The sequence below is a fragment of the Mustelus asterias genome, unplaced genomic scaffold, assembly GCF_964213995.1.
Source record: "Mustelus asterias unplaced genomic scaffold, sMusAst1.hap1.1 HAP1_SCAFFOLD_3788, whole genome shotgun sequence".
Taxonomy (NCBI): Eukaryota; Metazoa; Chordata; class Chondrichthyes; order Carcharhiniformes; family Triakidae; genus Mustelus; species Mustelus asterias.
Genome location: NW_027593733.1, coordinates 1 through 24925, shown reverse-complemented (window position 1 = coordinate 24925; position 24925 = coordinate 1). Strand labels below are relative to the sequence as shown.

Here is a 24925-nt window from a genome sequence, read left to right as displayed (position 1 = left end):
AGAGAGACATAGAGAGACAGCGAGAGAGACCGAGAGAGAGAGAGACAGAGATAGAGAGACAGAGAGAGAGAGAGACAGAGATAGAGAGACAGAGAGAGAGAGAGAGACAGAGAGAGAGAGAGACATAGAGAGACAGAGAGAGAGAGACCGAGAGAGAGACAGAGATAGGCACAGAGAGAGAGAGAGACAGAGAGAGAGAGAGACAGAGAGAGACAGAGAGAGAGACCGAGAGAGAGAGAGAGACAGAGATAGGCACAGAGAGAGAGAGAGACAGAGAGAGAGAGAGACATAGGGAGACAGAGAGAGAGAGAGACATAGAGAGACAGAGAGAGAGACCGAGAGAGAGAGAGACAGAGAGAGAGAGAGACAGAGAGAGAGAGAGACATAGGGAGACAGAGAGAGAGAGAGACATAGAGAGACAGAGAGAGAGACCGAGAGAGAGAGAGACAGAGAGAGAGAGAGACAGAGATAGAGAGACAGAGAGAGAGAGAGAGACAGAGAGAGAGAGAGACATAGGGAGACAGAGAGAGAGAGAGACATAGAGAGACAGAGAGAGAGACCGAGAGAGAGAGAGACAGAGATAGGCAGAGAGAGAGAGAGGGGATTGTGTTAAATTTGCAGTATCAGGTTACGAGTGCGACCAGGCACTGTTTCGAGAATTGAACAGACCAGAAGCTTCCGGCATCAAAGTGAAACCAAAAATGAAGATTGCTCCCCTTGCCTCACCCTTACCCCAACAACGACATTCTCACACGGTGACACTGAAAAAACAGGGAGAATGCAAGCTCATTTCCCCTGCCTTCCACTGCAGCTCGGTAAGCTTCACTCTGTATCTAACCCCGTGCTGTACCTGTCCTGGGAGTGTTTGATGGGGGACAGTGTAGAGGGAGCTTCACTCTGTATTTAACCCCGTGCTGTACCTGTCCTGGGAGTGTTTGATGGGGGACAGTGTAGAGGGAGCTTCACTCTGTATCTAACCCCGTGCTGTACCTGTCCTGGGAGTGTTTGATGGGGACAGTGTAGATGGAGCTTTACTCTGTATCTAACCCCGTGCTGTACCTGTCCTGGGAGTGTTTGATGGGGACAGTGTAGATGGAGCTTTACTCTGTATCTAACCCCGTGCTGTACCTGTCCTGGGAGTGTTTGATGGGGACAGTGTAGATGGAGCTTTACTCTGTATCTAACCCCGTGCTGTACCTGTCCTGGGAGTGTTTGATGGGGACAGTGTAGATGGAGCTTTACTCTGTATCTAACCCCGTGCTGTACCTGTCCTGGGAGTGTTTGATGGGGACAGTGTAGAGGGAGCTTTACTCTGTATCTAACCCCGTGCTGTACCTGTCCTGGGAGTGTTTGATGGGGACAGTGTAGAGGGAGCTTTACTCTGTATCTAACCCCGTGCTGTACCTGTCCTGGGAGTGTTTGATGGGGGGACAGTGTAGAGGGAGCTTTACTCTGTATCTAACCCCGTGCTGTATCTGTCCTGGGAGTGTTTGATGGGGGGACAGTGTAGAGGGAGCTTTACTCTGTATCTAACCCCGTGCTGTACCTGTCCTGGGAGTGTTTGATGGGGGACAGTGTAGAGGGAGCTTTACTCTGTATCTAACCCCGTGCTGTACCTGTCCTGGGAGTGTTTGATGGGGGACAGTGTAGAGGGAGCTTTACTCTGTATCTAACCCCGTGCTGTATCTGTCCTGGGAGTGTTTGATGGGGGGACAGTGTAGAGGGAGCTTTACTCTGTATCTAACCCCGTGCTGTACCTGTCCTGGGAGTGTTTGATGGGGGACAGTGTAGAGGGAGCTTTACTCTGTGTCTAACCCCGTGCTGTACCTGTCCTGGGAGTGTTTGATGGGGGGACAGTGCAGAGGGAGCTTTACTCTGTATCTAACCCCGTGCTGTACCTGTCCTGGGAGTGTTTGATGGGGACAGTGTAGAGGGAGCTTCACTCTGTATTTAACCCCGTGCTGTACCTGTCCTGGGAGTGTTTGATGGGGACAGTGTAGAGGGAGCTTTACTCTGTATCTAACCCCGTGCTGTACCTGTCCTGGGAGTGTTTGATGGGGGACAGTGTAGAGGGAGCTTTAATCTGTATCTAACCCCGTGCTGTACCTGTCCTGGGAGTGTTTGATGGGGACAGTGTAGAGGGAGCTTCACTCTGTATTTAACCCCGTGCTGTACCTGTCCTGGGAGTGTTTGATGGGGGACAGTGTAGAGGGAGCTTTACTCTGTATCTAACCCCGTGCTGTACCTGTCCTGGGAGTGTTTGATGGGGACAGTGTAGAGGGAGCTTTATTCTGTATCTAACCCCGTGTTGTACCTGTCCTGGGAGTGTTTGATGGGGACAGTGTAGAGGGAGCTTCACTCTATATTTAACCCCGTGCTGTACCTGTCCTGGGAGTGTTTGATGGGGGACAGTGTAGAGGGAGCTTTACTCTGTATCTAACCCCGTGCTGTACCTGTCCTGGGAGTGTTTGATGGGGGACAGTGTAGAGGGAGCTTTACTCTGTATCTAACCCCGTGCTGTACCTGTCCTGGGAGTGTTTGATGGGGACAGTGTAGAGGGAGCTTCACTCTGTATTTAACCCCGTGCTGTACCTGTCCTGGGAGTGTTTGATGGGGGACAGTGTAGAGGGAGCTTTACTCTGTATCTAACCCCGTGCTGTACCTGTCCTGGGAGTGTTTGATGGGGACAGTGTAGAGGGAGCTTTATTCTGTATCTAACCCCGTGTTGTACCTGTCCTGGGAGTGTTTGATGGGGACAGTGTAGAGGGAGCTTTACTCTGTATCTAACCCCGTGCTGTACCTGTCCTGGGAGTGTTTCGTGGGGACAGTGTAGAGGGAGCTTCACTCTATATTTAACCCCGTGCTGTACCTGTCCTGGGAGTGTTTGATGGGGGACAGTGTAGAGGGAGCTTTACTCTGTATCTAACCCTGTGCTGTCCCTGTCCTGGGAGTGTTTGATGGGGGACAGTGTAGAGGGAGCTTTACTCTGTATCTAACCCCGTGCTGTACCTGTCCTGGGAGTGTTTGATGGGGACAGTGTAGAGGGAGCTTCACTCTATATTTAACCCCGTGCTGTACCTGTCCTGGGAGTGTTTGATGGGGGACAGTGTAGAGGGAGCTTTACTCTGTATCTAACCCCGTGCTGTACCTGTCCTGGGAGTGTTTGATGGGGGACAGTGTAGAGGGAGCTTTACTCTGTATCTAACCCCGTGCTGTACCTGTCCTGGGAGTGTTTGATGGGGACAGTGTAGAGGGAGCTTCACTCTGTATTTAACCCCGTGCTGTACCTGTCCTGGGAGTGTTTGATGGGGGACAGTGTAGAGGGAGCTTTACTCTGTATCTAACCCCGTGCTGTACCTGTCCTGGGAGTGTTTGATGGGGACAGTGTAGAGGGAGCTTTATTCTGTATCTAACCCCGTGTTGTACCTGTCCTGGGAGTGTTTGATGGGGACAGTGTAGAGGGAGCTTTACTCTGTATCTAACCCCGTGCTGTACCTGTCCTGGGAGTGTTTGATGGGGACAGTGTAGAGGGAGCTTCACTCTATATTTAACCCCGTGCTGTACCTGTCCTGGGAGTGTTTGATGGGGGACAGTGTAGAGGGAGCTTTACTCTGTATCTAACCCTGTGCTGTCCCTGTCCTGGGAGTGTTTGATGGGGGACAGTGTAGAGGGAGCTTTACTCTGTATCTAACCCTGTGCTGTACCTGTCCTGGGAGTGTTTGATGGGGACAGTGTAGAGGGAGCTTTACTCTGTATCTAACCCCGTGCTGTACCTGTCCTGGGAGTGTTTGATGGGGACAGTGTAGAGGGAGCTTTACTCTGTATCTAACCCCGTGCTGTACCTGTCCTGGGAGTGTTTGATGGGGGACAGTGTAGAGGGAGCTTTACTCTGTACCTAATCCCGTGCTGTACCTGTCCTGGGAGTGTTTGATGGGGGACAGTGTAGAGGGAGCTTTACTCTGTATCTAACCCCGTGCTGTGCCTGTCCTGGGAGTGTTTGATGGGGGACAGTGTAGAGGGAGCTTTACTCTGTATCTAACCCCGTGCTGTACCTGTCCTGGGAGTGTTTGATGGGGGACAGTGTAGAGGGAGCTTTACTCTGTATCTAACCCCGTGCTGTACCTGTCCTGGGAGTGTTTGATGGGGGACAGTGTAGAGGGAGCTTTACTCTGTATCTAACCCCGTGCTATACCTCTCTCTCTCTCCAGTCCTACTCTTGTTTGGTGTCCCCGGGGTCGCTGTGGTGAGTGAGGAAGCTGATGTGGTCCTCGATTGCTGGTACATCGAGGACGGGGGAGGTCTCAGCGCCGTCAGCCGGGGTTTTTCCCGGGAGAAAGCTCTGCTCGTTCTTCGGAACGTCCCAGTTGAGGGCAACGCGGATTCGGCGACCTGGACCGACTACGAGGTTCGCGAGGGGGACAAAGAGCACCCGATCTTCGAGGTCATTGGTGAGGCCAGACTTCATTTGAAGACCATAAGACATGGGAGCAGAATGAGGCCACTCGGCCCATCGAGTCTGCCCCGCCATTCAACCATGGCTGATATTTTCCTCATCCCCATTCTCCTGCCTTTTCCCCCTGATCCCCTTATTAATCAAGAACCTATCTATCTCTGTCTTAAAGACACTCAATGACCCGGCCTCCTCTGCGGCAAAGAGTTCCACACATTCCCCACTCTCTGGCTGAAGAAATTCCTCCTCATCTCTGTTTTAAAGGATCGTCCCTTTAGCCTGAGGTTGTTCCCTCTGGTTCTAGTTTTTCCCACTCGTGGAAACATCCTCTCCACATCCACTCTATCCTCGCAGTATCCTGTAAGTTTCAATAAGATAAATGTGAGGTGATTCATTTTGGTCGGACTAATTTAAATGTGGATTACAGGGTCAAAGGTAGGGTTCTGAAGACTGTGGAGGAACAGAGAGATCTTGGGGTCCATATCCACAGATCTCTGAAGGTTGCCACTCAAGTGGATAGAGCTGTGAAGAAGGCCTATAGTGTGTTAGCTTTTATTAACAGGGGGTTGGAGTTTAAGAGCCGTGGGGTTATGCTGCAACTGTACAGGACCTTGGTGAGACCACATTTGGAATATTGTGCGCAGTTCTGGCCACCTCACTATATGAAGGATGTGGAAGCGCTGGAAAGAGTGCAGAGGAGATTTACCAGGATGCTGCCTGGTTTGGAGGGTAGGTCTTATGAGGAAAGGTTGAGGGAGCTAGGGCTGTTCTCTCTGGAGCGGAGGAGGCTGAGGGGAGACTTAATAGAGGTTTATAAAATGATGAAGGGGATCGATCGAGTGAATGTTCAAAGACTATTTCCTCGGGTGGATGGAGCTATTACAAGGGGGCATAACTATAGGGTTCGTGGTGGGAGATATAGGAAGGATATCAGAGGTAGGTTCTTTACGCAGAGAGTGGTTGGGGTGTGGAATGGACTGCCTGCAGTGATAGTGGAGTCAGACGCTTTAGGAACATTTAAGCGGTTATTGGATAGGCACATGGAGCACACCAGGATGATAGGGAGTGGGATAGCTTGATCTTGGTTTCAGATAAAGCTCGGCACAACATCGTGGGCCGAAGGGCCTGTTCTGTGCTGTACTGTTCTATGATCCCTCCCCCTCATCCTTCTAAACCCCAACGAGTACAGACCCAGAGTCCTCAACCGTTCCTCATCCGACAAGCTCTTCATTCCAGGGATCATTCTTGTGAGCCTCCTCTGGACCCTTTCCAAGGGCCAGCACATCCTTCCTTAGATACGGGGGGCCCAAAACTGCTCGCAATACTCCAAATGGGGTCTGACCAGCCTGAGGTTGTGGTTCAAGTTTTTCCGACGAGAGTCATCGAGGTTTACAGCATGGAAACAGGCCCTTCGGCCCAACTTGTCCATGCTGCCCCCTTTTTTTTAAACCCCTAAGCTAATCCCAATTACCTGCATTTGGCCCATATCCCTCTATACCCATCTTACCCATGTAACTATCTAAATGCTTTTTAAAAGACAACATTGTACCCGCCTCTACTACTGCCTCTGGCAGCTCGTTCCAGACACTCGCCACCCTCTGTGTGAAAAAATTGCCCCTCTGGACACTTTTGTATCTCTCCCCTCTCGCCTTATGCCCTCTAGTTTTAGACTCCCCTACCTTTGGGAAAAGATGTTGACTATCTTGCTGATCTGTGCCCCTCATTATTTTATAGACCTCTATAAGATCACCCCTCAGCCTCCTACGCTCCAGAGAAAAAAGTCCCAGTCTATCCAGCCTCTCCTTATAACTCAATCCATCAAATCCCGGTAGCATCCCAGTAAATCTTTTCTGCGCTCTTTCTAGTTTAATAATATCCTTTCTATAATAGGGTGACCAGAACTGTACACAGTATTCCAAGTGTGGCCTCACCAATGTCTTGTACAACTTCAACAAGACGTCCCAACTCCTGTCTTCAATGATCTGACCGATGAAACCAAGCGTGCCGAATGCCTTCTTCACCACTCTGTCCACCTGTGACTCCACTTTCAAGGAGCTATGAACCTGTACCCCCTAGATATCTTTGTTCTGTAACTCTCCCCAACGCCCCACCATTAACTGAGTAAGTCCTGCCCCTGGTTCGATCGGCCAAAATGCATCACCCTCGCATTGGTCTAAATTAAACTCCATCTGCCATTCGTCAGCCCACTGGCCCAATCGATCAAGATGGGCGTGTCCTGGATGATGGAGAGGTTGCCATTCAGCCCCTCTCGCCCGCTCCTTGAATGGTCTGATCGTCCCCTTCCCCCACCCGTGAGAGAGTTGCAATGCCACAAATCCATGATTGTTCCACATTTGCCTCTCGAGCTCCCCAAACAAAATCCCAACTTTTCCTAGATTCAAACCAGTTTGGGCCAGAGGGAAGCACCCTTCCTGATTGGCTGGCAGCGCAGATCTTGATTGGCTGAGGCAGGGTCACGGAAAGGAGCCACAGGGAATGCTGGGATCCCGGGAGAATTAAAGAAGGTGTGGGAGTCTTGGACGTGTAGCTCTTGGTTGCATTCACGTCACCCCCGACAGTGCGGCGCTCCCTCAGCACTGACCCTCCCACAGTGCGGCGCTCCCTCAGCACTGACCCTCCCACAGTGCGGCGCTCCCTCAGCACTGACCCTCCCACAGTGCGGCGCTCCCTCAGCACTGACCCTCCCCACAGTGCGGCGCTCCCTCAGCACTGACCCTCCCACAGTGCGGCGCTCCCTCAGCACTGACCCTCCCACAGTGCGGCGCTCCCTCAGCACCGACCCTCCCACAGTGCGGCGCTCCCTCAGCACTGACCCTCCCACAGTGCGGCGCTCCCTCAGCACTGACCCTCCCACAGTGCGGTGCTCCCTCAGCACTGACCCTACCACAGTGCGGCGCTCCCTCAGCACTGACCCTCCCACAGTGCGGCGCTCCCTCAGCACTGACCCTCCCACAGTGCGGCGCTCCCTCAGCGCTGACCCTCCCGCAGTGCGGCGCTCCCTCAGCACCGACCCTCCCACAGTGCGGCGCTCCCTCAGCACCGACCCTCCCACAGTGCGGCGCTCCCTCAGCACCGACCCTCCCACGGTGCGGTGCTCCCTCAGCACCGACCCTCCCACAGTGCGGCGCTCCCTCAGCACCGACCCTCCCACAGTGCGGCGCTCCCTCAGCACCGACCCTCCCACAGTGCGGCGCTCCCTCAGCACTGACCCTCTGATTGTTCTACCTACAGGTTCCGAGGTCGCGATCCCAGATGGGGAGATTTTGCTCCACGCGGATTGCGAAGGGCGAGAGGTCACCTGTGAGATTAGCAGTTTCGAGACTGCCCCAGCGACGGGTCTGGATGAGGGGTCTTCGAGTGTCGCCTTTCTTGGGGGTCTACGTGTTGCGGGAAGCGGACTCGGAATGGCCATGCTCTTCAGAACCATCCCAGTCGAACAGGACGAGAGCCGTGTCCAGAGTTTCAACGAGAGGCTTAACGTGGAACTGAGTCCAACAGGAACCATCCCACTCTCCCGTACGTAACGCCTTGCTTCCCATTGGGAATGTGTGCAGTGGGAGTGAATGGGAAGGGGATTGGCGTCCATTGGGATTGTGTACAGTGGGAGTGAACGGGAAGGGTGTTGGGATTGGGATTGGGATTGTGTAGAGTGGGAGTGAACAGGAAGGGGATTGGGATTGTGTACAGTGGGAGTGAACGGGAAGGAGTTTGGGATTGTGTTGAGTGGGAGTGAACGGGAAGGGGATTGGGATTGTGTTGAGTGGGAGTGAACGGGAAGGGGTTTGGGATTGGGATTGTGCACAGTGGGAGTGAATGGTAAGGGGTTTGGGTCCATTGGGATTGTGTAGAGTGGGAGTGAGTGGGAAGGGGTCTGTGATTGGGATTGTGTAGAGTGGGTGTAAACGGGAAGGGGTTTGGGATTGGGATTGTGTACACTGGGAGTGAACGGGAAGGGGTTTGGGATTGTGCACAGTGGGAGTGAACAGGGAGGGGTCTGCAATTGGGATTGTGTAGAGTGGGTGTGAACAGGAAGGGGATTGGGATTGTGTTGAGTGGGTGTAAACGGGAAGGGGTTTGGGATTGTGCACAGTGGGAGTGAATGGGAAGGGGTTTGGGTCCATTGGGATTGTGTAGAGTGGGAGTGAGTGGGAAGGGGTCTGTGATTGGGATTGTGTGGAGTGGGTGTAAACGGGAAGGGGTTTGGGATTGGGATTGTGTACACTGGGAGTGAGTGGGAAGGGGATTGGGATTGTGTACAGTGGGAGTGAACGGGAAGGGGTTTGGGATTGTGTACAGTGGGAGTGAACAGGAAGGGGTCTGCAATTGGGATTGTGTAGAGTGGGTGTAAACAGGAAGGGGATTGGGATTGTGTTGAGTGGGTGTAAACAGGAAGGGGTTTGGGATTGGGATTGTGGGAGTGAACGGGAAGGGGTTTGGGATTGGGATTGTGTAGAGTGGGGGTGAATGGGAAGGGGTTTGGGATTGGGAGTGGGAGTGAATGGGAAGGGGTTTGGGATTGGGATTGTGGGAGTGAACGGGAAGGGGTTTGGGATTGGGATTGTGTAGAGTGGGAGTGAACGGGAAGGGGATTGGGATTGGGAGTGAATGGGAAGGGGTTTGGGATTGGGATTGTGTACAGTGGGAGTGAATCGGAAGGGGTTTGAGATTGGGATTGTGTAGAGTGGGAGTGAATCGGAAGGGGTTTGAGATTGGGATTGTGTAGAGTGGGAGTGAACAGGAAGGGGATTGGGATTGTGTACAGTGGGAGTGAACGGGAAGGCGTTTGGGATTGGGATTGGGAGTGAACGGGAAGGGGATTGGGATTGGGAGTGAACGGGATGGGGTTTGGGATTGGGGTTGGGAGTGAAATGGATGGGGTTTGGGATTGGGAGTGAACGGGAAGGGGTTTGGGATTGGGAGTGAACGGGATGGGGTTTGGGATTGGGAGTGAACGGGATGGGGTTTGGGACTGGGATTGGGAGTGAACGGGATGGGGTTTGGGACTGGGATTGGGAGTGAACGGGATGGGGTTTGGGACTGGGATTGGGGGTGAATGGGAAGGGGTTTGGGATTGGGGTTGGGAGTGAAATGGATGGGGTTTGGGATTGGGAGTGAACGGGATGGGGTTTGGGACTGGGATTGGGAGTGAACGGGATGGGGTTTGGGATTGGGATTGGGAGTGAACGGGAAGGGGATTGGGATTGGGAGTGAACGGGATAGGGATTGGGAGTGAACGGGATGGGGTTTGGGATTGAGATTGGGAGTGAACGGGATGGGGTTTGGGATTGGGATTGGGAGTGAACGGGAAGGGGACAGGGATTGGGATTGGGAGTGAACGGGATGGGGTTTGGGATTGGGATTGGGAGTGAACGGGATGGGGTTTGGGACTGGGATTGGGAGTGAACGGGATGGGGTTTGGGACTGGGATTGGGAGTGAATGGGAAGGGGTTTGGGACTGGGATTGGGAGTGAACGGGATGGGGTTTGGGATTGGGATTGGGAGTGAACGGGATGGGGTTTGGGACTGGGATTGGGAGTGAACGGGATGGGGTTTGGGACTGGGACTGGGAGTGAACGGGATGGGGTTTGGGATTGTGATTGGGAGTGAACGGGATGGGGTTTGGGACTGGGATTGGGAGTGAACGGGAAGGGGTTTGGGACTGGGATTGGGAGTGAACGGGATGGGGTTTGGGATTGGGATTGGTAGTGAACGGGATGGGGTTTGGGACTGGGATTGGGAGTGAACGGGAAGGGGTTTGGGATTGGGAGTGAACGGGATGGGGTTTGGGACTGGGATTGGGAGTGAACGGGATGGGGTTTGGGATTGGGAGTGAACGGGAAGGGGTTTAGGACTGGGATTGGGAGTGAACGGGAAGGGGTTTGGGATTGGGATTGGGAGTGAACGGGATGGGGTTTGGGACTGGGATTGGGAGTGAACGGGATGGGGTTTGGGATTGGGATTGGGAGTGAATGGGAAGGGGTTTGGGATTGGGATTGGGAGTGAACGGGAAGGGGTTTGGGATTGGGATTGGGAGTGAACGGGAAGGGGACTGGGATTGGGAGTGAACGGGAAGGGGTTTGGGATTGGGATTGGGAGTGAACGGGAAGGGGTTTGGGATTGGGATTGGGAGTGAACGGGAAGGGGACTGGGATTGGGAGTGAACGGGATGGGGTTTGGGATTGGGATTGGGAGTGAACGGGATGGGGTTTGGGATTGGGAGTGAACGGGAAGGGGTTTGGGATTGGGAGTGAACGGGAAGGGGTTTGGGACTGGGATTGGGAGTGAACGGGATGGGTTTTGGGACTGGGATTGGGAGTGAACGGGAAGGGGTTTGGGACTGGGACTGATCCTGTTCTGTCACCCCACAGTGCAGTTTATTGTCTACACTCGAACGGCCTCGATCCAGACCTCTCTGGGTAGCAGCGTCTTACTGGACTGCGGGTTCCTGGGTAGCGAACCGTCCACGGTAACGGTGGAATGGCGTCTGCAGTACAAGGGCGCGGGGCGGACGGTCTTCACCCTCGTGGAGGGGAAGGGGGCGACGGAGAGGGAGGGAACCTCGATGGATGCGGACATGGTGGCCAGCCAGGGGAATGTCTCCCTCCTTCTGCACCAACTCACAATCCAAGACGAAGGAACGTACATCTGTATCGTTCAGGGAGCCAGAGGTCACGCACAACACACCGTCCAACTGGAGATAATGGGTAGGTCACTGGACAGATATCCCCCTGAGACAGGGGACTGAGAGACACCAGTCAGTGTACAGATATCTCCCTGAGAGAGAGAGGGGACTGAGAGACACCAGTCAGTGTACAGATATCTCACTGAGAGAGAGAGGGGACTGAGAGACACCAATCAGTGTACAGATATCTCCCTGAGAGAGAGACAGGGGACTGAGAGACACCAGTCAGTGTACAGATATCTCCCTGAGAGAGAGACAGGGGACTGAGAGACACCAGTCTGTGTACAGATATCTCCCTGAGAGAGAGGGGGGACTGAGAGACACCAGTCAGTGTACAGATATCTCCCTGAGAGAGAGAGAGGGACTGAGAGACACCAGTCAGTGTACAGATATCTCCCTGAGAGAGAGAGGGGACTGAGAGACACCAGTCAGTGTACAGATATCTCACTGAGAGAGAGAGGGGACTGAGAGACACCAATCAGTGTACAGATATCTCCCTGAGAGAGAGACAGGGGACTGAGAGACACCAGTCAGTGTACAGATATCTCCCTGAGAGAGAGACAGGGGACTGAGAGACACCAGTCTGTGTACAGATATCTCCCTGAGAGAGAGGGGGGACTGAGAGACACCAGTCAGTGTACAGATATCTCCCTGAGAGAGAGAGAGGGACTGAGAGACACCAGTCAGTGTACAGATATCTCCCTGAGAGAGAGAGAGGACTAAGAGACACCAGTCGGTGAACAGATATCTCCCTGAGAGAGAGAGGGAGGACTGAGAGACACCAGTCAGTGTACAGATATCTCCCTGAGAGAGAGAGAGAGGACTGAGAGACACCAGTCAGTGTACAGATATCTCCCTGAGAGAGAGAGAGAGGGGACTGAGAGACACCAGTCAGTGTACAGATATCTCCCTGAGAGAGAGAGAGAGGGGACTGAGAGACACCAGTCAGTGTACAGATATCTCCCTGAGAGAGAGGGGGGACTGAGAGACACCAGTCAGTGTACAGATATCTCCCTGAGAGAGAGAGAGAGAGGGGACTGAGAGACACCAGTCAGTGTACAGATATCTCCCTGAGAGAGAGAGAGAGAGGACTGAGAGACACCAGTCAGTGTACAGATATCTCCCTGAGAGAGAGAGAGAGGGGACTGAGAGACACCAGTCAGTGTACAGATATCTCCCTGAGAGAGAGAGAGGGGACTGAGAGACACCAGACGGTGTACAGATATCTCCCTGAGAGAGAGAGAGGGGACTGAGAGACACCAGTCAGTGTACAGATATCTCCCTGAGAGAGAGGGGGGACTGAGAGACACCAGACGGTGTACAGATATCTCCCTGAGAGAGAGGGGGGACTGAGAGACACCAGTCAGTGTACAGATATCTCCCTGAGAGAGAGAGAGAGGACTGAGAGACACCAGTCAGTGTACAGATATCTCCCTGAGAGAGAGGGGGGACTGAGAGACACCAGTCAGTGTACAGATATCTCCCTGAGAGAGAGAGAGAGAGGGGACTGAGAGACACCAGTCAGTGTACAGATATCTCCCTGAGAGAGAGAGAGAGAGGACTGAGAGACACCAGTCAGTGTACAGATATCTCCCTGAGAGAGAGAGAGAGGGGACTGAGAGACACCAGTCAGTGTACAGATATCTCCCTGAGAGAGAGGGGGGACTGAGAGACACCAGTCAGTGTACAGATATCTCCCTGAGAGAGAGAGAGAGGGGACTGAGAGACACCAGTCAGTGTACAGATATCTCCCTGAGAGAGAGGGGGGACTGAGAGACACCAGTCAGTGTACAGATATCTCCCTGAGAGAGAGAGAGGGGACTGAGAGACACCAGTCAGTGTACAGATATCTCACTGAGAGAGAGAGAGGGACTGATAGACACCAGACGGTGTACAGATATCTCCCTGAGAGAGAGAAAGAGAGAGCGGGGGGGACTGAGAGACACCAGTCAGTGAGCAGATATCCCCGTCACAGTGTCCATTCATTTTCAGAACCTCCTCACGTTTTCTTGTCTCCCTCCGTGTTGTATTTCCATGAGGGGCTGAGAGAGAGCCTGACCTGCGTGATTTCCCGATACTATCCCCTGGACGTGACAGTGAAGTGGTCTGTACAGAGTGAGGGGGAGGACCTGGACTCCCAGCCCCTCACTGGCGTCTCGTTCTCCAGCCATCGCCGAAACAAGGATGGAACTTACAACATTTCCTCGCACGTCTTCATCGCGCCCGGTGCCCAGGACGTGGGGGCGGTGTACACCTGTGAGGTGACCCACGTCACCCTGGGGGAGCCTGCCCATGTATCCATACAGCTTCAAACCCCAACAGGTACTCTTGAATCCCTCCTCCCTCCGATCGGGATACGGGCTGCCCTGTATGTGTATGTATGTAACTGGGAGGAGGTGAATGAGAGGGTTAATCTCCCCTGCCTCCGATCGGGATACAGGCTGCCCTGTATTTGTATGTATGTAACTGGGAGGAGGTGAATGAGAGGGTTAATCTCCCCTGCCTCCGATCGGGATACGGGCTGCCCTGTATTTGTATGTATGTAACTGGGAGGAGGTGAATGAGAGGGTTAATCTCCCCTCCCTCCGATCGGGATACAGGCTGCCCTGTATGTATGTATGTAACTGGGAGGAGGTGAATGAGAGGGTTAATCTCCCCTCCCTCCGATCGGGATACAGGCTGCCCTGTATTTGTATGTATGTAACTGGGAGGAGGTGAATGAGAGGGTTAATCTCCCCTCCCTCCGATCGGGATACGGTCTGCCCTGTATTTGTATGTATGTAACTGGGAGGAGGTGAATGAGAGGGTTAATCTCCCCTTCCTCCGATCGGGATACGGGCTGCACTGTATGTGTATGTATGTAACTGGGAGGAGGTGAATGAGAGGGTTAATCTCCCCTCCCTCCGATCGGGATACGGTCTGCCCTGTATTTGTATGTATGTAACTGGGAGGAGGTGAATGAGAGGGTTAATCTCCCCTCCCTCCGATCGGGATACGGGCTGCCCTGTATGTGTATGTATGTAACTGGGAGGAGGTGAATGAGAGGGTTAATCTCCCCTCCCTCCGATCGGGATACGGGCTGCCCTGTATGTGTATGTATGTAACTGGGAGGAGGTGAATGAGAGGGTTAATCTCCCCTCCCTCCGATCGGGATACAGGCTGCCCTGTATGTGTATGTATGTAACTGGGAGGAGGTGAATGAGAGGGTTAATCTCCCCTCCCTCCGATCGGGATACGGTCTGCCCTGTATTTGTATGTATGTAACTGGGAGGAGGTGAATGAGAGGGTTAATCTCCCCTCCCTCCGATCGGTATACGGGCTGCCCTGTCTGTGTATGTATGTAACTGGGAGGAGGTGAATGAGAGGGTTAATCTCCCCTCCCTCCGATCGGGATACGGGCTGCCCTGTATGTGTATGTATGTAACTGGGAGGAGGTGAATGAGAGGGTTAATCTCCCCTCCCTCCGATCGGGATACGGTCTGCCCTGTATTTGTATGTATGTAACTGGGAGGTGGTGAATGAGAGGGTTAATCTCCCCTCCCTCCGATCGGGATACGGTCTGCCCTGTATTTGTATGTAAGTAACTGGGAGGAGGTGAATGAGAGGGTTAATCTCCCCTCCCTCCGATCAGGATACGGGCTGCCCTGTATGTGTATGTATGTAACTGGGAGGAGGTGAATGAGAGGGTTAATCTCCCCTCCCTCCGATCGGGATATGGGCTGCCCTGTATGTGTATGTATGTAACTGGGAGGAGGTGAATGAGAGGGTTAATCTCCCCTCCCTCCGATCGGGATACGGTCTGCCCTGTATGTGTATGTATGTAACTGGGAGGAGGTGATTGCGAGGGTTAATCCCCCCCTCCCTCCAATTGGGACATGGGCTTCCCTGTGTGTGTGTGTGTGTGTGTGTAAAACTGAGTGAAGTGAGTGAAAGGATTAATCTCCCCTCCGATCGGGATACGAGCTGCCCTCTATGTGTGTGTAACTGGGAGTAGGAGGGTGAGAGGGTTAACCCCCTCCCTCTCTCCGATCGGGTTACGGGCTGCCCTGTATGTGTATATGTATGTAACGGGGAGGAGGTGATTGCGAGGGTTAATCCCCCCTCCCTCCGATCGGGATAGGGGCTTCCCGGTATGTGTGCGCAACTGGGAGGAGGTGGTGGGAGGGTTAATCCCCCCTCTCCTTCCCTCCAATCAGGTTACGGGCTGCCCTATGTGTGTGTAACTGGGAGGAGTTCAGTGAGAGGGTTAATTCCCCATCCCTCCGATCAGGTTACGGGCTGCCTGGTGTTTGTGTATAACTGGGAGGAGGTGGGTGAGAGGATTAATCCCCCCCTCCCTCTTTCCGATCAGGTTACAGGCTGCCTTATGTATTGTGCAACTGGGAGGAGGTGGGGGGGGCAGAGTGTTGAGATCCCTCGCCTCGGGACAATTGTGGGGAATGGGTGTGCGAGAGAGGGGCTATTTAAAAAAACACCATTTTCCCACTGCCCCTTCACTAATCTCTTACCTCCTTCCCATAACCCCTTGCAGGTCCGGAAGAGGGTGTTCTGTTTGCAAAGTCCGGTATTGTGATCTCCTCGATCCTATTCGTCCTCGCCCTTATACATTTCTTTCGGCGCAGTTCTAAACCCCCAGGTAAGACATCTCCCGAATTACCCCTTGCCCATCCTGACCTCGAGGGGCTAAAGATGGAGGCCTCCAAATGTAACCCATTCCTCTTCTCTCTCTTCCCGCAGGGCCGAAGGACGGGACAGGATAGGGAGATTGTGAGTCATTCCCCTCCCTGTCTACCGAGAGATGGAGTTGGCGGACAAAATGGCCGCCACCAGGCCTGGAAGCCCGCCCCTCGAGTTAATGCTGCCTCCCACCTCTGCCCCATGGCTCCCCAGCCCATCTGAACCTATCCCTCCTTCCCCCAACACGTCCGGTGTGCTCTAGCTTCTCTCGTGAGGTGCAGGTGTCAGATAAAGAGACCTGGGCTTGATGGATCCCCTAACTCACCCATCGAAGACCATCCGTCTAATCCTCTAACTCTCCATCGAAGACCCTCCCTCTAATCCCCTAACACTCCATCGAAGACCCTCCCTCTAATCCTCTAACTCTCCATCAAAGACCATCCCTCTAATCCCCTAACTCTCCCATCGAAGACTCTCCCTCTAATCCCCTAACTCTCCCATCGAAGACCCTCCCTCTAATCCCCTAACTCCCCATCGAAGACCATCCCTCTAATCCCCTAACTCTCCCATCGAAGACCCTCCCTCTAATCCCCTAACTCCCCATCGAAGACCCTCCCTCTAATCCCCTAACTCTCCCATCGAAGACCATCCCTCTAATCCCCTAACTCCCCATCGAAGACCCTCCCTCTAATCCCCTAACTCCCCATCGAAGACCATCCCTCTAATCCCCTAACTCTCCCATCGAAGACCCTCCCTCTAATCCCCTAACTCTCCCATCGAAGACCCTCCCTCTAATCCTCTAACTCTCCCATCGAAGACTCTCCCTCTAATCCCCTAACTCTCCCATCGAAGACCCTCCCTCTAATCCCCTAACTCTCCCATCGAAGACCCTCCCTCTAATCCTCTAACTCTCCCATCGAAGACTCTCCCTCTAATCCCCTAACTCTCCCATCGAAGACCCTCCCTCTAATCCTCTAACTCTCCCATCGAAGACTCTCCCTCTAATCCCCTAACTCTCCCATCGAAGACCCTCCCTCTAATCCCCTAACTCTCCCATCGAAGACCCTCCCTCTAATCCCCTAACTCCCCATCGAAGACCCTCCCTCTAATCCTCTAACTCTCCCATCGAAGACTCTCCCTCTAATCCCCTAACTCTCCCATCGAAGACCCTCCCTCTAATCCCCTAGCTCTCCCATCGAAGACCCTCCCTCTAATCCCCTAACTCCCCATCGAAGACCATCCCTCTAATCCCCTAACTCTCCCATCGAAGACCCTCCCTCTAATCCCCTAACTCTCCATCGAAGACCCTCCCTCTAATCCCCTAACTCTCCATTGAAGACCATCCCTCTAATCCCCTAACTCCCCCATCGAAGACCATCCCTCTAATCCCCTAACTCTCCATCGAAGACCCTCCCTCTAATCCCCTAACTCTCCATTGAAGACCCTCCCTCTAATCCCCTAACTCTCCCATCGAAGACCAACTCTCTAATCCCCTAACTATCCCATCGAAGACCAACTCTCTAATCCCTAACTCCCCCATCTAAGACCATCCCTCTAATCCTCTAACTCTCCCATCGAACACCATCCCTCTAATCCTCTAACTCTCCCATCGAAGACCCTCCCTCTAATCCCCTAACTCTCCATCGAAGACCCTCCCTCTAATCCCCTAACTCTCCATCGAAGACCCTCCCTCTAATCCTCTAGCGAGAGAGACAGAGAGAGAGACCATAGAATCCCAACTGTGGGATTTGGCCCATCGAGTCTGCACCAACCACAATCCCACCCAGGCCCTATCCCCGTAACCCCACATATTTACCCCGCTACTCCCTCTAATCTGTGCATCCCAGGACACTAAGGAGCAATTTAGTATGACCAATCAGATATACAGTAAATGGCAGAACCCCTAAGAGTATTGATAGGCAGAGGGATCTGGGTGTACAGGTACACAGGTCACTGAAAGTGGCAATGCAGGTGGAGACGGTAGTCAAGAAGGCATATGGCACGCTTGCCTTCATCGGCCGGGGCATTGAGTTTAGAAATTGGCAAGTCATGTTGCAGCTTTATAGAACCTTAGTTAGGCCGCACTTGGAATATAGTGTTCAATTCTGGTCACCACACTACCAGAAGGATGTGGAGGCTTTGGAGAGGGTACAGAAAAGATTTACCAGGATGTTGCCTGGTATGGAGGGCATTAGCTATGAGGAGAGGTTGGAGAAACTTGGTTTGTTCTCACTGGAGCGATGGAGGTTGAGGGGGCGACCAGATAGAAGTCTACAAGATTATGAGAGGCATGGACAGAGTGGATAGTCAGAAGCTTTTTCCCCCAGGGTGGAAGAGTCAATTATCAGGGGGCACAGGTTTAAGGTGCGAGGGGCAAGGTTTAAAGGAGATGTACGAGGCAGATTATTTTACACAGTGAGTAGTGGGCGCTTGGAACTTGCTGCCGGGGGAGGTAGTGGAAGCGGGTATGCGAGTGACTTTTAAGGGGCGTCTTGACAAGGAATATGAATAGGATGGGAATAGAGGGATATGGTACCCGGAAGGGTAGGGGGTTTTAGTTCAGTCGGGCAGGATGGTCGGTGCGGGCTTGGAGGGCTGAAGGCCCTGTTCCTGTGCTGTAATTTTCTTTGTTCTAATCCACCTAACCCGCACATCTTTGGACACTGAGGGGCAATTTAGCATGACCTAACCTGCACATCTTTCGAACCATCTGGCTAGCTAACAGGAAGGAAATCTGCTGTCCTTACCTTGGTCTGGCCTACACGTGACTCCAGAGCTACAGCAATGAATAGAGAAAACCCAACAGAAGAGCTCATTGCTGCAGAGTGCGAGTGTGCAATGTGGTTGACTCTCAACTGCCCTCCAAGGGATGTCTACAACTAGGGATGGGGCATTAAATGCCAGGCCAGCCAGCGACACCCGTGTCCCACAAATGAATACACAAAAAAACTATCAAGTTGATGGAATTGACCAGGTTACAGCTCCCGGAGAGAACGGGAGCTCGCCTCCTCTCTCTCTCTCTCTCTCCCTCTCTCCTCACCCTACCCCCCCCCGCCCCACCGCAGTGACCTCCGCCAACCCCCTCCCCCCGTCAAAATCCACCCACCAAACCATCTCCGAAAGCCCGCAATTCAACTGCAGCAGGCATCGCAGATTTCTGAGCCGACTCTGGAAGCCCTGAGGAGGTCGGGACGGGATGGGACAGGACGGGATGGGACAGGACGGGATGGACGGGACAGGACGTCCTGCCGGACCCGGGCTGCGTTGGGGGAAGATGCATCGTCCAATTCCCGCGGGACCCGTCCGCGGTCCGCCTGCCCCCCCCAGGTTCACAAACTCGGCGGCCAAATGAATGAACGCGGGTGTGTGATATTGTTATTTTTTTAAGTCAATAAATTTTAAAAAGGTGTTTTTAATTGTGACTGGAGCTGAACGGATCGGGAATGTTCATGCACAGACGCGCAGACGCACCGTCTCGCTCTTGCTCGCACGCGTGGTTAGCGTCTGGGGTACGTGGAAATGGAAACAGCAGAGCTTCTTGACGGCTCGTAGCATCGAGGGAGAGTGGGGCGGGGCTTAGAGACTGGGGGCGGGGCTTAGAGTCTGGGGGTGGGGCTTAGAGTCTAGGGGAGGGGTTTAGAGTCTGGGGGAGGGGTTTAGAGTCTAGGGGAGGGGTTTAGAGTCTAGGGGAGGGGTTTAGAGTCTGGGGGAGGGGTTTAGAGTCTGGGGGTGGGGCTTAGAGTCTAGGGGAGGGGTTTAGAGTCTGGGGGAGGGGTTTAGAGTCTGGGGGAGGGGTTTAGAGTCTGGGGTGGGGTTTCGTGCCAGGGGGTGGGACTCAGAGTTTGGGGGCAGGGTTTAGAGTCATGGGGAGGGGCGGGCTCAGGGCCTGGGGGTGGGGTTTAGAGTCTGGGGGCGGGGCTCACTGCCCAGAGGCGGGGTCCATTGCCCGGGGGCGGGGTTTAGTGTCTGGGGGCGGTGCTTTGTGCCTGGGGGCGGGGCTCAGTGACAGGGGCGGGGTTTAGTGTCTGGGGGCTTGGCTCAGAGCCTGGGGGCGGGGTTTACTGGCTGGGGGAGGTACTCAGTGCCTGGGGGCAGGGTTAGGTGCCTGGGGGCGGGGTTCAGTGTCTGGGGGCGGGGTTTAGTGTCTGGGGGCGGGGTTTAGTGTCTGGGGGCGGGGTTCAGTGCCTGGGGGCAGGGTTAGGTGCCTGGGGGCGGGGTTCAGTGTCTGGGGGCGGGGTTTAGTGTCTGGGGGCGGGGTTTAGTGTCTGGGGGCGGGGTTCAGTGTCTGGGGGCGGGGTTCAGTGTCTGGGGGCGGGGTTTAGTGTCTGGGGGCGGGGTTTAGTGTCTGGGGGCGGGGTTCAGTGCCTGGGGGCGGGGTTCAGTGTCTGGGGGCGGGGTTTAGTGTCTGGGGGCGGGGTTCAGTGTCTGGGGGCGGGGTTCAGTGTCTGGGGGCGGGGTTTAGTGTCTGGGGGCGGGGTTTAGTGTCTGGGGGCGGGGTTCAGTGCCTGGGGGCAGGGTTAGGTGCCTGGGGGCGGGGTTCAGTGTCTGGGGGCGGGGTTTAGTGTCTGGGGGCGGGGTTTAGTGTCTGGGGGCGGGGTTCAGTGTCTGGGGGCGGGGTTTAGTGTCTGGTGGAGGCACTCAGTGCCTGGGGGCGGGGTTTAGTGTCTGGGGGCGGGGTTTAGTGTCTGGGGGCGGGGTTTAGTGTCTGGTGGAGGCACTCAGTGCCTGGGGGCGGCGCTCCGTGCCTGGGGGCAGGGTTAGGTGCCTGGGGGCGGGGTTCAGTGTCTGGGGGCGGGGTTTAGTGTCTGGGGGCGGGGTTTAGTGTCTGGGGGCGGGGTTCAGTGTCTGGGGGCGGGGTTTAGTGTCTGGTGGAGGCACTCAGTGCCTGGGGGCGGGGTTTAGTGTCTGGGGGCGGGGTTTAGTGTCTGGGGGCGGGGTTTAGTGTCTGGTGGAGGCACTCAGTGCCTGGGGGCGGCGCTCCGTGCCTGGGGGCGGGGTTTAGTGTCTGGGGGCGGTACTCAGTGTCTGGGGGCGGGGTTTAGTGTCTGGGGGCGGGGTTTAGTGTCTTGGGGCGGGGTTCAGTGCCTGGGGGCGGCGCTCCGTGCCAAGGGGCGGGGTTCAGAGGCTGGGGGCGGGGTTTAGTGTCTGGGGGCGGGGTTTAGTGTCTGGGGGCGGGGTTCAGTGGCTGGGGGCGGGGTTCAGAGGCTGGGGGCGGGGTTTAGTGTCTGGTGGAGGCACTCAGTGCCTGGGGGCGGGGTTAGGTGCCTGGGGGCGGGGTTCAGAGGCTGGGGGCGGGGTTTAGTGTCTGGGGGCGGGGTTCAGTGTCTGGGGGCGGGGGTTCAGAGGCTGGGGGCGGGGTTTAGTGTCTGGGGGCGGTACTCAGTGCCAGGGGGCGGGGTTTTGTGTCTGGGGGCGGGGTTCAGTGTCTGGGGGCGGGGCACAGTGGCTGGGGGCGGAGTTCAGTGCCTGGGGGCGGCGCTCCGTGCCAAGGGGCGGGGTTCAGAGGCTGGGGGCGGGGTTCAGTGTCTGGGGGCGGGGCACAGTGGCTGGGGGCGGGGTTCAGTGTCTGGTGGAGACACTCAAGTTCCTGGGGGTGGGGTTTGGTGTCGGGGGGCGGGGTTCAGTGGCTGGGGGCGGGGTTCAGAGCCTGGGGGCGGGGTTTAGTGTCTGGGGGCGATACTCAGTGCCAGGGGGCGGGGTTTAGTGTCTGGGGGCGGGGTTTAGTGTCTGGGGGCGGGGTTCAGTGTCTGGGGGCGGGGCACAGTGGCTGGGGGCGGGGTTCAGTGTCTGGTGGAGACACTCAAGTTCCTGGGGGTGGGGTTTGGTGTCGGGGGGCGGGGTTCAGTGGCTGGGGGCGGGGTTCAGAGCCTGGGGGCGGGGTTTAGTGTCTGGGGGCGATACTCAGTGCCAGGGGGCGGGGTTTAGTGTCTGGGGGCGGGGTTTAGTGTCTGGGGGCGGGGTTCAGTGTCTGGGGGCGGGGTTTAGTGTCTGGGGGCGGGGTTTAGTGTCTGGGGGCGGGGTTTAGTGTCTGGTGGAGGCACTCAGTGCCTGGGGGCGGTGTTAGGTGCCTGGGGGCGGGGTTCAGTGTCTGGGGGCGGTACTCAGTGCCAGGGGGCGGTGTTTAGTGTCTGAGGGCGGGGTTTAGTGTCTGGTGGAGGCACTCAGTGCCTGGGGGCGGGGTTAGGTGCCTGGGGGCGGTGTTCAGAGCCTGGAGGCGGGGTTTAGTGTCTGGGGGCGGGGTTCAGTGCCAGGGGGCGGGGTTCAGAGTCTGGGGGCGGTACTCAGTGCCAGGGGGCGGGGTTTAGTGTCGGGGGGCGGGGCTCAGAGCCTGGGGGCGGGGTTCGGTGCCTGGGGTCGGCGGTCCGTGCCAGGGGGCGGGATTTAGTGGCTGGGGGCGGGGTTCAGTGTCTGGTGGAGGCACTCAGTGCCTGGGGGCGGGGTTAGGTGCCTGGGGGCGGGGTTCAGAGCCTGGGGGCGGGGTTAGGTGCCTGGGGGCGGGGTTAGGTGACTGGGGGCGGGGTTCAGAGCCTGGGGGCGGGGTTCAGTGTCTGGTGGAGGCACTCAGTGCCTGGGGGCGGGGTTAGGTGCCTGGGGGCGGGGTTAGGTGCCTGGGGGCGGGGTTCAGAGCCTGGGGGCGGGGTTCAGTGTCTGGTGGAGGCACTCAGTGCCTGGGGGCGGGGTTAGGTGCCTGGGGGCGGGGTTCCGTGCCTGGGGGCGGGGTTCAGTGGCTGGGGGCGGTATTCAGTGTCTAGGGGCGGGGCTCAGTGCTTGGGGGCGGCGCTCCGTGCCTGGGGGCGAGGTTCAGTGCCAGGGGGCGGGGTTTAGTGCCTGGGGGCGGGGCTCAGTGCCTGGGGGCGGTGTTAGGTGCCTGGGGGCGGCGCTCCGTGCCTGGGGGCGGGGTTCAGTGTCTGGGGGCGGGGTTCAGTGTCTGGGGGCGGTACTCAGTGCCAGGGGGCGGTGTTTAGTGTCTGAGGGCGGGGTTTAGTGTCTGGTGGAGGCACTCAGTACCTGGGGGCGGGGTTAGGTGCCTGGGGGCGGTGTTCAGAGCCTGGAGGCGGGGTTTAGTGTCTGGGGGCGGGGTTCAGTGCCAGGGGGCGGGGTTCAGAGTCTGGGGGCGGTACTCAGTGCCAGGGGGCGGGGTTTAGTGTCGGGGGGCGGGGCTCAGAGCCTGGGGGCGGGGTTCGGTGCCTGGGGTCGGCGGTCCGTGCCAGGGGGCGGGATTTAGTGGCTGGGGGCGGGGTTCAGTGTCTGGTGGAGGCACTCAGTGCCTGGGGGCGGGGTTAGGTACCTGGGGGCGGGGTTCAGAGCCTGGGGGCGGGGTTAGGTGCCTGGGGGCGGGGTTAGGTGACTGGGGGCGGGGTTCAGAGCCTGGGGCGGGGTTCAGTGTCTGGTGGAGGCACTCAGTGCCTGGGGGCGGGGTTCCGTGCCTGGGGGCGGGGTTTAGTGCCTGGGGGCGGGGTTCAGTGGCTGGGGGCGGGGTTCAGTGTCTGGTGGAGGCACTCAGTGCCTGGGGGCGGGGTTAGGTGCCTGGTGGAGGCACTCAGTGCCTGGGGGCGGGGTTAGGTGCCTGGGGGCGGGGTTCCGTGCCTGGGGGCGGGGTTTAGTGCCTGGGGGCGGGGTTCAGTGTCTGGGGGCGGGGTTCCGTGCCTGGGGGCGGCGCTCCGTGCCTGGGGGCGGGGTTCAGTGCCAGGGGGCGGGGCTCAGTGCCTGGGGGCGGTGTTAGGTGCCTGGGGGCGGCGCTCCGTGCCTTGGGGGCGGGGTTAGGTGCCTGGGGGCGGCGCTCCGTGCCTGGGGGCGGCGCTCCGTGCCTGGGGGCGGGGTTCAGTGCCTGGGGGCGGCGCTCCGTGCCTGGGGGCGGCGCTCAGTGCCTGGGGGCGGGGTTCAAAATCTGGGGGCGGAGCTCAGTGCTTGGGGATCGGGATCTCGGAGCCCGAAAACGTCACTGACAGCTGACGTCAGACCTTGATGACATCACCACAAAGGCGTCAAAACCGTCAAACAAATTTAAAAAGCGGCTAATAAATCAAGCGATTGGCTCCAATGGGGATTAAATGCAATCAAAACACAAATGAGGGGGGAGGAATGAGAAATAAGGAACGATTTGGATGAAATAATTCCAGACCAGGGCGCCGTGACGTCAGCTGCAGCGTGGACCGTTGGAAAGGGGGCGGGGCCTTAATTAAAAGTGGGAAAGATCGCCCCAAATGGCTCCAAATGCAACCCAATGTCTTCCTGAGGAAGGCCCATGGGGAGCGGATGGATCGGAATTAAAAAATCAATGCGGGAAACTTTCTTTTTTAAAAATAAAAAAAAAGCGTCAGCGAGGGGTCACGTGGGAGGCTGCGTGACGTCAGAGGCGGCGGCAACCGTTGGAAAGGGGGCGGGGCCGGTCTTTAATATTAATAATATAAACTCCAAACAGCAGCAAAAAAGCCCAGCACATTCATGGCAGGGGGTGGGAGAATAAAAGCTGCGGCCCTCAAATGAAAAATAAAAGCTCCCTCAATTAATAATTAACATGAGGAGCCAAGCCCGGGTCACGTGGCGTGGGGACAAACGTCAGAGGGGGCGGGGCTCCGTTACATTTTAGTAAATAGCCCTTCAAAAGGCCGGGAATCAGATAGAAAATTTGTTCAGTGGCACCAGAGGACGGCAGCTGGGGCCGGAATCAAAAAAAATTTGCCCCGCAATCTTTTATTTATTTCGAAGGAAACTGAACTCCCGCCGTCACCAGGGAGCCGTCACGAGAGGCGAGGCGCTGACGACGTGACGTCCCAGGGCGGGGTGGCGTCATCACGTCGGCGGCGGCCATTTTGTCCAATGGGAGTCACTTCCGGTCGGGCTCCAGGCGGACTTCCGGTGGGGGAGAAAACAAGAAAAAAACAAAATCGGAAAAAATGTGAGAAAAAAAAACCGGGAAAAAAAATCAGAGAAAAACTGAGAAACTGAGAGACAGAGAGAGAGACAGAGAGAGAGACAGAGAGAGAGAGACAGAGAGAGAGACAGAGAGAGAGAGACAGAGAGAGAGAGACAGAGAGAGAGAGAGAGAGAGACAGAGAGAGAGAGAGAGACAGAGAGAGAGAGACAGAGAGAGA

At 56.0% G+C, this 24925-nt stretch overlaps 1 protein-coding gene across 1 annotated transcript; it reads left to right on the top strand.

Annotated features, from left to right (window-relative positions):
• The first annotated feature begins 297 nt into the window (after positions 1-297).
• On the top strand, positions 298-19241 carry LOC144490783 (tapasin-related protein-like). The gene is made up of 7 exons (XM_078208485.1): positions 298-815; positions 4209-4448; positions 7703-7987; positions 10840-11175; positions 13146-13475; positions 15685-15789; positions 15891-19241. The coding sequence occupies exons 1-7, from the start codon at positions 779-781 to the stop codon at positions 15911-15913; spliced, it is 1356 nt and encodes a 451-aa protein (XP_078064611.1). The 5' UTR covers positions 298-778; the 3' UTR covers positions 15914-19241.
• The last annotated feature ends 5684 nt before the right edge of the window (positions 19242-24925 follow it).